Below are 12,480 nucleotides of genomic sequence, written 5' to 3'. Positions count from 1 at the left end.
AATTTTGTGGGCATAATTCAGTCATTTCAATAGGAATCTGCGTGATTGGGAATTTCGCATAATGGCGAAAAATTTCAAGTCACAGAATTTGCATTGAGTTTTTCACAAAAATATATCGTGTTAACCAACAGAAAGTTGATTGGTTTGAAAGTGGCTCTTGTGTAAGTGGTGCATCACACACTGCAAAAATGTTGTTGCACTTTTACTCAATGTCTACGCTGCAAGTGAGTGTTTTAGTGTGATACAGTGAGGAACTAACCTTTCTCTTTAAGGATTTTCTTCATATTGATGCCGGAGTCTCGTTCTTGCAGTTCTCCATCGGTCTGGCTCAAAACTGCACACATGAAGAGAAAACATGTTTAAAAAGAGTCCTCAAGGTTGTCCCCAGAAGTCATCCAATTCTGACAAAACATCCCATTGAAACTAATTGTGCTTGTGTGTGTGTACTGACCCAGGCGATCGGGACTCTGTGTGTGTGGGTTTGGTGAGCTCGACACACTACTGCTGGGGTGGGAAGAGGGTTGTGATCCGGGACGAGGGGCTTCCTCCAGAGACGGAGCAGGAGACGGACTGTCCTGTACACACTCCTGAAACACACACACACACACACACACACACACACACACACACACACACACAGATTCAGTTCACATATTCTTTACAAAGGACTCAAACAGGCCTGCCATTTAAACTGAACAAAACTGGGTCTAATAGTATGATAGTGAGATATTATCGTTAACCAAAAACAATAAAAAACATAAAACAACTGTCCCAAAATGTCAACTAGTTGACAAGGAAACATTAATAAATTAATACAATTCAAATATTCAAAATATTAACAAAAACTATAATAGTACATTATACTAAAATTATTTCCATCAACACTATCTGATTTTCCCACAGAAAAAAAAGCACAAATGAAATATCTTTGACATCTCAACTGTTTCTTCTAAACAGCAATGAGGTAACATGGAGACTTTCCCTTGTCTCCTGCTTGTCGTTTTTTTCCCTGAGGAAAAGACCCTTGCATGCCTTTCAGAGATCTCAACAATATCTCAATCTGTGCTCAGATTCACTAGTCTAGATATTAACTAAATTGTCACATTGGTTTCTATAGCTCTGTACTCTTACTGTACGTCAACAATTGACATTTTTGTCTTTTATTTTCCCAAAAGAATTTTAGGGAAAACATCTGGGAGTTGGTTCTTAAATGAAACATAACTGAGAAGTCAATTCTTCTAGAGGAATGAAAGATCAACCAACATTTTCTTTTATCATAGTAAAAACACATTCTGGTGTGGTACCCAGACAGAAGCTATTGCTCTTTAGTGCGTGGCAGTGGATATCTATGTAAAAGTGTGCGTGTGTGTGTGTGTGTGTGTACTGTACGCCTCGGGCCATTTCTGCATCTCAGAGAAACACACGAGTGTCCTCCAACTGTAAATTGACTCACACTCTCCTCTCAGGGGGAACATGGCAGTAAGATAACAGATAGTATTTGTCTTAAAAGCCTGCATCTAATATTCCCTAACACGCGCTCCGCACGGACCCAACAGAACATTTATTCTCTTATTCCTCCTCGGAGTATTTGGAATCAAGCTCTCTCTTGTAGAAATTAAGACGGTTTGGTATACAGCTCTGTCCCAGGTGTTAAATGGCTCATAGAGCGAGACAGACTCGCATCTAACGTGTCACTGGAGCAAGACACCAATCCGATGGGATCTGCAGCTGATGTGAAAATGAGCTGACTCTAGCTGAGCCCTAATGAATGACTTTTCTGCGTTTGGCCGCTGAAGTCTCAACTTTGTGTCTTGAGCGTGTGTTACCTTGATGACGGACGCTCCTGCTCTGGACAGGGGGCTGTGCATCTGAGCAGCTGCGGCCATGTTGGCGATGGTGTTCAGGTGGTTCATCTGGTTCATCGCCATGGCAACGGAGGCGGGCGGCAGACTGACGGGCAGCAGGGGGTGGGGCATCATCATAAACGGCAGGTCCAGCCCTGAGAGAGGACGACAGAGAGAGACTTAGCAATCACTTCGGTTTAACTCGCTTTGTATTTAAAGGCAACATTAAATCAATTCATAGTTTTCATAGGAACTGGAGAGCAAAACTAAGACAATGATATTAAAACACCAAATACAGTATACACCTTAGTCTATCCTGATGTCATATGGAAACTCATTCGCACACGTCTTAAAGTTAGAGTAGTCTGTTTAATGCTTAAGGTCATGAGACATTTGTATTATAACTTTTAAAATTTAAATATTTTTTATTCCAAGATTCTTTGATGAATAGAATATAAAAAAAACAGCATTTATTTTAAATGGAAAGTTCTGTGTTTTGCAAACCTTATTGATGATGCATTCTGTATACAGGAGAACGGATGCGGTCAACATATGAACGCAATGCACGAAATTGCATGTTTAAGCAGTTTACCATAGAAAACCATTATAAGATTTCTTAATGTGGCTTAATGCATTAAGAGAGTGATATTTTCACTAAACTTTTTAATAAAACATACTATGTACGGACAACCAGAATATGAGCGCAGTACACAAAGTTTCACATTAACCGTATTCCCATATAAAACCATTTAAAAAAAAATAAAATAAACATGCAATTTAGATATATTCTATGCTCATCATCACGCCTGTATAATGCATCATCATTAAAATCTATATTGAATTTGATCTTTTAATATCACTGGTTTTAGTGCATTAGGCGTATTTTACATTAAGGATATTTTTCTGTCCCACTGGTTTTAGTGACTGAAATACTATGGCTGGTGCTGTATAACTTGTAATTTGTTCACATATATTTGTGTTTCTTCTTTTGAGAGGTGAGATGGAAAATTGACAGGCCTAAAATGCAGAAACCTGCAATACAGGAAAACCATGAATCCTTTTTTCCTTTTAAAGGTCATGTTAAAATACTCTATTTGACCAGGGTGACACAGCGACAATGGCTCAACCAATGGCGTAAGCTTGGGGCAGGTCTATCAGTTATCTGTTAACACTCATTATTTTTACAATTCCACAATTCACCTTTAATAAATGTTCCTGTTCTTACTGGCCATGATTCATCTGCAGATTGATTTGTCAGTGCTGACCGATTCATCAATGCATTTTTGTTATGCTAAAGAAAATTTATCATCACTTTTAATTGTAAAATGCTTCTTTTCTGTTTTTGAAATGACTTCTCTTTTATAGTAATGTAACCAAGATTGTGTAGGCCAATAATACCATAGCCAAAAATATCATAGCTCACTTTTCATAATCCAATCAAATTCTAGTGGACAGAATCAAGCTCAGTGTTTCCCTCAGATTCACTCAAAGTACATCACTTTAAAGAAGTAAAATGTACTTCAAATACTGTTTGTGTTGTCATTAAACAAAAAAACGTGGTATAAGAAAACATGAAAATGATTTGATAGTCATGAATACGCTATCCACCTAATTTTTAACATACTGTAAGAGCGAACCAAAAGAATAAACCACTGAACCAAAGAACGATAACAAACACGACGTGTAGCTCAATGGGGCCGAGAAGAATCAATGCACCTGGAGCTGGCGTGAATGAGTGGATGTGATGAATGAATGACTCACGGTTAGCCAGGAGATGACTCTGCTGTAGGGAAGAGAGATGAGACCCTGACAAGCCGTGCTGAGCGGAGAGGCCGAGGTGAGCCAGACCGTGCTGGGCTCCGGAGGAGGGGGACTGGAGTTTCTCTTTATCCCAGGACGACTCGCTGCCGCCTGGAGACAGAGAGGGAGGGTTGAGTGAGAGTCTGGATCCCTATACAGAGCCAGAACTCCAGGTGTAATCACAGAGACAAGACTGGAGAATACGGATTAAAAAACATTAAAAGCTTTTCCTCGCTCTTTTGAAATTAAATGTTGAATTTGCACTATGCAAAAATATGATAAGAGCTCAAACACCCTGGTCCAACCTGGTGTAATATAACAATCTCATTTGCATATACTCTCTTTGTTGGGCAGTTGTGGGCTAACAGTTAGAGAGTTGGACTTGTAACCTGAAGGTTGTGTAACCCGAAGGATTCCCGTGCCCTTGAGCAAGGCACCTAACCCACAAATTTCTCCCTGGGCACGACTGCTCAGAGTGTGTGTGTGGACGCTACTCACTGCTCCTAATGTGTGTGTGCACGAACTTGGATGGGTTTTAAATGCAGAGGACAAATACCAAGTATGGGTTACCATACTTGGCTTTCACATCACATCACACTTCAAAGGTTCCAAAACTGAATTTTTGCAGCGATGCCATAAAAGATCCATTTTTTGGTTCCCCAAAGAACCTTTCAGTGATTAGTTCTTAAAAGAACCATTTTTTCTTATAGTGAAGAACATTTGAACAATCTAAAGAACCTTTTTCAACTACGCAGAATCTTTAGTGGTTCCATGGATGTTAAAGGTTCTTTATGGAACAATCGATACCAATAAAGAACCTTTATTTTTAAGAGAGTAAGTCTAAAAGTTACAGTAGTCTGTTTAATGCTGAACGGCATTCGAGAGGATGGAAAGTGAGAGCATGAATTATATTTTATTATTAGAAAAGACCAAAGTTAGTTGATCAAAGATGCCGTCAAAACAGTAATTAAATATATGTGGAATATTTTTAAATAAAATAAAATAAAAAGTATAGATCTTAAAATATAAATTATATGTGTTGGAAAAGCTGAGTTTTCAGCATCATTTCATTACTCCAGTCTTCAGTGTCATGTGATCCTTCAGAAATCATTCTAATATGCTGATTTGATGCCCAAGAAACATTTCTTATCATTATCAATTTTGAAAACAGTTTTTGCTGCTTAATTTTTGTGGCAGCTGCTTTTCTTATTCCAAAGATTCGTTGATGAATAGAACGTTCAAAAGAAGATTTATTTTAAGCAGAATTTGTTTTTGCGCCTTACGTTCGAGTTTAATTTACATTATTGTAATTCTCATTACTGTAATGCAAAATTTTACAACAGAAAAGATGAGATATGTTTTAATTATAATCATCAGGATTTACCACGAAACATGTATAAATAACATATAAAAATATATAATCTATTTCATTTTTTAAAAATGCATAAAAATCATCCTAAAATAGGCTGAAGAGAACAGTTGTAAGAGAACATTTATAGAGGGAGACATTTCATTTTAAATGATATTATAGTAAAGGAAGGACAGAAAATGTAAGTACAGTTCCTGTGAGCAGGATCACACTTTTATTGAGTCTCAAGTCTGACCGCCTCCACAACTTCAGACCGAACTCGTGCACAAAATCCCATCTCGACCCAGGCTGTTGAAGAGTTAACCCCTCTGCCAATCACTCTAAACTCATCCCAGAACGGATGACATCTGGGAATTAATCGCTGGAATGAAATGCAGCAGAAAAGCTAGCTGCTAAGTGTCATAAAACAACTTAAGTTGAATTAGTTGAGAGAAGAGGGAGAAAGATTGCAAAGCGGAGGAGAGGAAATCATTGTCTAATTCTGCCTAATAAGCAACGGAGGTCCTACGAGTGATCCAGCAGATGGTGTTTTTGCAACAGATTGCAGTGAGTGATTCTTTTAATAATAATACGAATTAAAATCTCTCTCTGTAGAACGCGGGGGCGCCGTTCATCGGGGAGTCGTTTGAATGAGCAGGAAAAAACAGCCTGATAAAGTAATGGCTATGCCCAAACACCTGAGGCCGAAGCGGAGAGCGCGTACACACGTGTGTGTGTGTGTGTGTGTGCGGGACGAGATGAGTGGGGCGGACGGCTGATGAAACACAAAACGATGAGGGAGGAACCGTTCATGACATTTGATATCAATACACAATCCATAAGCAATACGTGTCCTGTGTAATGAAGTCGTAATAGGATGTAAACTGCTTTAGAATGAATTCTGAAGCCATTTGTGAGGCCCATCAGTGCGTAATGATGCATAGATATCACTGTAATCAGTTTTAGTATCCCTCCAACATGATGTAAATATTGAACGTTACAACGCAAAACCAGAACGGCGTCCACACTGTATTTTCCTAAATTGCTTTCTAATCTCCTAGAATGGGATTCATGTTTTATAAATATTCCTATTCAGAAGACAGGCAGAAGACGAGTTATATTTTAAGAAATATAATGTTTAAGGGAAATAACATAACCGAGGAAAAGTGAGAGGTTTTCTGAAGGAGAAAAAAAAGTCTGGTCTGGAATGTCATGATGATGATGAGCAGATGATGGCATAATTTGTATTTTTGAGTGAACTATCCCTTTAAGAGAGACATAGATGAAGAGGGACAGAGAGCAAAAGTGTTTGCATTGCAAATTCCACATGACCTATATTTGCTCTTGTCTAATATAATTAATTTCTGAACATACGAGCAGAGCTCAGAGGTCCCGCAGTATAGGTGCTAAATAGCCAACGGATGATTCTTCAACAATAGCCATTTTTAGCCCTGTGGACTTGTAGAAAAACTATGTTAAAACATGCTTTTTACACTCTTACTAGTTTATTTTAAGTGCCTAGTGTCCGAGAGTATATACATTTAGCATTGGAGAATTGTGCCTTTTTGTTTAAAAGTCATGAATGTTTCCACAACAGTGTCATTTCCATCACATCTGACATGATGTATTGTGTTTAAAATTGTTCTCTAGTGGAAATTAGATTTTTTATTTTCTTTTGTAAAATGGATGACTTTGTTTTGCTAAGGTTTCATATCCAGCATTTCATTGTCAATTTGAGCCATATTATTTTACGGATTGAAATAGATATATATAAAAATAATTTATTAATAAAAAATAAAAAAAACATTAAAATAGTTTGTGGACATCACAAATGAAGGAAGTAATATGTGTGAAAATATTATACATTGCCGTTCAAAAGGTGCAGTCAGTAAGTTAAAAAAAATACTTTTATTAATCATTAACATTAAATCTATCAAAAGTGACAGTAAAGTAAATTTACAATGTTACAAAAGATTTATATTTCAAATCAATGCATTCATTTTTCAAATACAGAAAAAAAAATGTGTCATGGTTTCCACAAAAAAAAATTAAGCAGCACAACTGTTTTCAACATTGATAATAATAATAATAAATGTTTCTTAAGCAGCAAATCAGCATCTCAGAATGATTTCTGAAGGATCATGTGACACTGAAGACTGGAGTAATGATGCTGAAAATTCAGGAATAAATTACATTTTTAAATATTTAAAATAGAAAAGTAATTTTCAAATAATATTTCAAAGTATTACTGTTTTTGATCTAATAAATATAGCCATGGTGAGCATGAGAGACGTTTTTCAAAAACATGAAAAAAAATCCTATAAAGATTTGTTTATCAAAGTTCATATAAGCAACGTTAAATATTGTCTGAGAGGGTAAAACAGTAAAATGTATAAAAGGCATTTGAAAAGTAACAAAAATAAACAATGAAAGCACAATAAAAGTTCCCAATATCATTTTAAAGTGACCTTCAATTGAAGAAAAAAAAAAAAATATGTTACAAAATTCAACCCTTGGGACAGAAAAGTGCCTTCACGTAAAGAAACACATGTGCATGTATGCGTGAGTTTGTCTCACTCTGTTCCACAACATCATTAAACGGGCTTCATAATGATCACACAGCGTCTAAAGCACCATTTCTCTGTTTTATTATACATATCCCACAACTCAGGGCTGTGACCTCTGTAACAGGCTAACTGCAGTGGCAGTCTCTGTGTGTGTGTGTGTGTGTGTGTGTGTGTGTGTGTGTGTGTGTGTGTGTGTGTGTGTGTGTGTGTGTGTGTGTGTGTGTGTGTGTGTGTGTGTGTGTGTGTGTGTGTGTGTGTGTGTGTGTGTGTGTGTGTGTGTGTGTGTGTGTGTGTGTGTGTGTGTGTGTGTGTGTGTGAGAGCATGCAGTATATCAGAGCGAGTGTGGAGTTGAACTATCCACAGCTCTGGTGCTGATGGCCCATTTGGGTTTAGTCCAAGAGCTCCTCCAGTGTTGGCTGCTAAAGTAATTAGCCTAAAAGTGGTGCCAGCCAGTAGAGATAGAGGAAGAGTAAGCAAGCAAGAGAGATGGAGAGTGTCTATGTTTCGGCATCCCGTCCAGACGTCAGTCATGCTTTGAGAATGTGTCCATCACCGTGATGCTCCTTAACCACACGCTGACAGAGCTGGTTAACTGCATCCCTTTTTAAAAAGTCTGCCGTAATTGCGACACGCATCTATGGGCACGTGCACAGATACACTATTCCCCACTGCCCCCATGTGAAACTCAACGTATTGAGCTTTCAACCAAAATCAAGCATTTTTTTCAAAATCATCAATATGCCAATGATCAACTCACTCGAAAACATCTTCCATTTGACTCAGTCACACACCCTCTGCCGTTATTTACGGTTCATTCAAGGTATTTGATCACTATGTGTGTTTCCTCTGCCATTTGAGCTACAGGAACAGTTATTTTTATTTGCACAGATGTGCTGGTTTGAACGTCATGAGTGGCAAAGGCTCATGAATATTAATTAGGTTGTGCACAAATAATTCAGAATGATTCCTTACTGTTTTGATAAATAGTCAATGTGGTGTGTTGATCCAGCAATCAGGTCTGTGGTGGAGCTTTTGCTCTCTTCCCAGTTACAAATGAACCTATTTAACAAGTTCCTATCCTTCTCACGGTTCATTTAGGCGGTCAAATGAACCTGTGACTTTATTTGATAACTTCATTCCTACATCTGCCTCTATCAGTCTTGGGTCTTTGCAGGTCAGTGGATAAACACATAGATCAGTAATTGATTCCCAAACATGGCTAGTTGGTCCAGTGCAGAGTCATTAATGGGGGCTTGGGGCAAAAAATGTCCCTCAAATTCAAGATAACAGGGCAAAAAAATACCCCAAACTAAATCTGTGATTAAAGTAAAATGTGGAAATTAATGAAAAGCATCAGAATAATTTGTTTTCACATTTTTTGCAGCATTGAGAATAACAAATTTATAGCATTTAATTTACATTTAATTACATTTACATTTGCTTTCCGTGTTTTCACTGTTATACGATAGGGGGCGCTATGACATCTTCTGAAAGAGTACTGAATCTCCTGATCAAAACACAGGTGAAGAAGAAGCAGAAACAAGCGATATCATATGTCATCATATGCACATGTACAATAACGCGATCATCAACATTAAACAGCAATAAAATCGAAACTGCCTAATGTTACTGAATGAAATGTCGACCCAGGACGAGCTGTAGGACTGTGCAAGCGTTAGGGGTGTTGGGCTCGATCTACTCCATCTGTGTTTTGATCAGCGTTCCGATCCCGACACAGTCTTTGACAAAAAACGCGATTTTCTCAGCATTTTGATTTTTTTTATGAAACTTGAATGGAAATGCATGAAGCTAGATTAAAACTTTTTTTTTTTAGCAGAGGGTCTGTTCTTTCTTTTGACATATTGTATGGTAAGACATTCATTCAACAAATTATTCTGGGGGCCATGACATTTTTGTGAAAATGATCAAAAACGCTGGCAGTGGCTGGCAACTTTTTTTTTTTTTTTTACACTAATAAGGTAAGTTAAAAAATGCCCCTGGAAATCAATTCCAGCGAGCAAATATTGCCTTTTAATGGAAAAGTAAATGAACCTGAACCTGGTCCAGTTGCAACTTTGAGCACGAGGGGTTCAGGTTTCTAATTTGTCCCATATAACGTTTTGTCTAGTAAACCAAAATTGCAGTTGTGTGTCAGGAAGTGTGAACACATTTGTTTGCATTGTGTGGCTTCACTTCCATGGAATGGCGTGCAAACTGTGAGATTTCCGTGACTAACGCAAAAACCACCCAACAAAACATTAACAATATTACAGCCAAACGCTTTGCTTTTATTTTTAAAGTGCTTGATGTTTCTGCCTGAACTGTTAAGTGATGTCAAAATAGTAGTCCCTCTAATGACACTTCATTATCCAGGTAGGAAAACTTATCGCCCAATGCCGATAATTAAAAAATGGCAAGTATCGGCCAAAATATTGGTCTTGGCTGTATAAGGATCAATGACTAGTCCTAACCTTTATGTGTGGGAGAAACTGTATGTTTCCTCTTCCTTTAAACCACTGAAGTGGAGTGTTTGTTGGCCAGTCAGACTCACCATCTGGCACCTAAGCCTGCCTTCACCTACAGAGTCCCACCGTTCACTGCCTGGAGACTCAAGTCCATGCGTGTGTGTGAATAATATAACACTGGCCAGCGCATTAGCACTGAGGTCAAAAGTATGGTGTCTTAAAAGGCTGCACGTCATTAGCAAGCACAAAATATGCTTCAGAAAACGACACAGATCAAAACAAGAGCAAGCTTTGATCAGAGAGATATACAAATATTCTCGTTTTTTTGGGGGGGGGGGGCTGGGTCATTACTTTTTTGTGGCCTGTGAATCATCTTCTCGGCCGTGTTGTTTGGGCCTGTGATGGGTTTAGGGTCTTCAGGCCCCCGTTTGAGCGGTCGCATGTGCTGATGTTGGCTCTGTCAGTAAACAGTGTGTGTATGTTTATGCCTTTGGTCAGTGAAAAATCAGCAAGTCTTTGCGTGTGTTTAATCCAACCCAAACAACATCCTGGGCTAAACGTCTCACACTCAAGTACAGAGAGGTTTCTGGAAACTGAGTCACAATGTGACCCAGACAAGTGTGACAATCATTTTGACAATGCAAATTTATTGACTAGGTCTCGGATAAAAAGGACATCCCACCCCAAACTCCATTGCCAATGTTGCTATGTTAGTCTGGCCCAACTCAATTCAGCAAATCAGTTGTTTCGAGCAATGTTGCTCAAAAAATGTTCCCAAGAAAACACTGCTTTGGTTTTGGATATGTTGGTATGATTTACAATTCATTCACGTTTGCAAAAAAATAAAATTATAAACATAATTCCAGTATTTTTATTAAATAAAACTATTTGCTATTCATCAGAAATAACTTAATTTTTGCCCCATCAGTCAAATCCACGGTTGCTCTAATAATTTATCTCGTCTTCAATCCTTAAGAATCAGACAAGTTCAAAATACACAGTTCTCAGTTCAGTGAGTCGTGAGTTGTTATTAAAAAAAATTAATTGAACAGATTCAACTCAAAAGAACAATTAATTTGAATCGGATATTATTATTAAGTTACCATAAAAATGGTTAAATTTGGTACTAATATGTGTAAGGTCTCATCTTGAGTAAAAGGCACATAACCTGTCAATAGTAAACGGATAAACCACAAACACCTCTGAAGTCATACAGTACGTGTTCACTGTTCGTCATATAGCCACACAACTCACGGTGTTGCTTTCGTTCCGCCGTCTATTTAAAACTAAACATACTGTGTGACACACACACACGCGCGTGCATTCATTAATATCGTTATGCCGACAAACCTTACAGTTTCATACACACAAAGCTACACACACGCACACACACACACACACACAAACTGTCCGGGAGCGCATTAACAGCTTGTAGCGGGTACGGGCAGAGGACGGCACGCTGGCACTCTGTTTGTCATATTTCTTGTGGGCCTCGCCATCTGCCGGGGTGGCATTTTCATGGCTGTTTACCCTGACTCCCGCCAAGGAATCATCTGCCACCGCATAATGCAGCCCGCAAAAAAAAGGGGGGATTAAGTTGGTAATGCAACTGAGACTATTGCTAATTTGGTGTAATTGGGAAGAAATGAAGATAAATGAGGGCGAGAGAAGGAGAGGCAATCAGTACGGCAGGCAGTACAGCTGTGCTTTTGGCCAAACTCAAGCCCCCCGCCCTCACCCCTTCCGAGCACCCCCCCCCCCCCCCTCCACGTCACCCCGTGCTCAACAAGGTGCATACAAATTCAAGCTAATGACAAATACACTGGGCTGACACACACAGCACAGGTTACTGCCTTATCGTTCATCTCGCTGGTGTGGATTTCAGCTTATAGGTGTAAACAGGTGACCTTCACACACCAATTCTCTAACTTTGAGATATATATAAAGAAATAAATAGCCTATATAAAGCTAAACAACAAAAAAATAATACAATTAATATAATATGATTTTGACAAATGTGCACAAAATGGCAACTTTATTTGTTTTGTTTTATTAGTCATTGTTTTTTTATGTCTATATAGTATATTATGAATGTTTATTTCAATTTAAGTTTGAGCTATTTTAGTACATCAAGTTAAACTAAATGAAAATGAGAAATGTTGAACTAGCTGAAATAAAATGTTATTTTTTTATAATTTATTTTATTGCAGTTAAAAAAAAATCATGTAGCAAAAATATTTTATGGTGTTAGTTTTATTTAAAGGCGCAATATACAAGGCACAATATTTTTTTGTATAACAGTGTTATATATTTTGTTGACTGTGTACTTTGTGTACTTACATTATCCCAAATGTTTCCAACACTGTTTAAATCCAGAGAAATCTGCAATTTTAAACAGTGTAATGGACCGTGTCATTGCCTCACCTGTCAGTGACGTGATATCCGATTAGATTTC

General features: G+C 38.0%; 1 protein-coding gene across 4 annotated transcripts in view; it reads right to left on the bottom strand.

Moving 5' to 3' along the window:
- The window catches only part of dacha (dachshund a), a 155,985-nt gene that overhangs the window by 30,526 nt on the left and 112,979 nt on the right, over positions 1–12,480 (bottom strand). For 2 of the 4 annotated variants that reach the window (XM_079585591.1, XM_079585590.1), the window contains 4 exons: positions 3,606–3,755; positions 1,827–1,999; positions 452–587; positions 260–334 (listed from right to left, as the gene is read on the bottom strand). In XM_079585591.1, the coding sequence (XP_079441717.1) occupies positions 260–334; positions 452–587; positions 1,827–1,999; positions 3,606–3,755 (534 nt within the window). The remainder of the gene's footprint in view (positions 1–259; positions 335–451; positions 588–1,826; positions 2,000–3,605; positions 3,756–12,480) is intronic. The other 2 variants (XM_079585593.1, XM_079585592.1) reach the window with 1 other exon arrangement.

Source organism: Phoxinus phoxinus, assembly GCF_949152265.1.
Source record: "Phoxinus phoxinus genome assembly, chromosome: 17".
Lineage (NCBI taxonomy): Eukaryota > Metazoa > Chordata > Actinopteri > Cypriniformes > Leuciscidae > Phoxinus > Phoxinus phoxinus.
The sequence above is the reverse complement of the archived record's forward strand: the minus strand, read 5'-3'. Positions and strand labels throughout refer to the sequence as shown.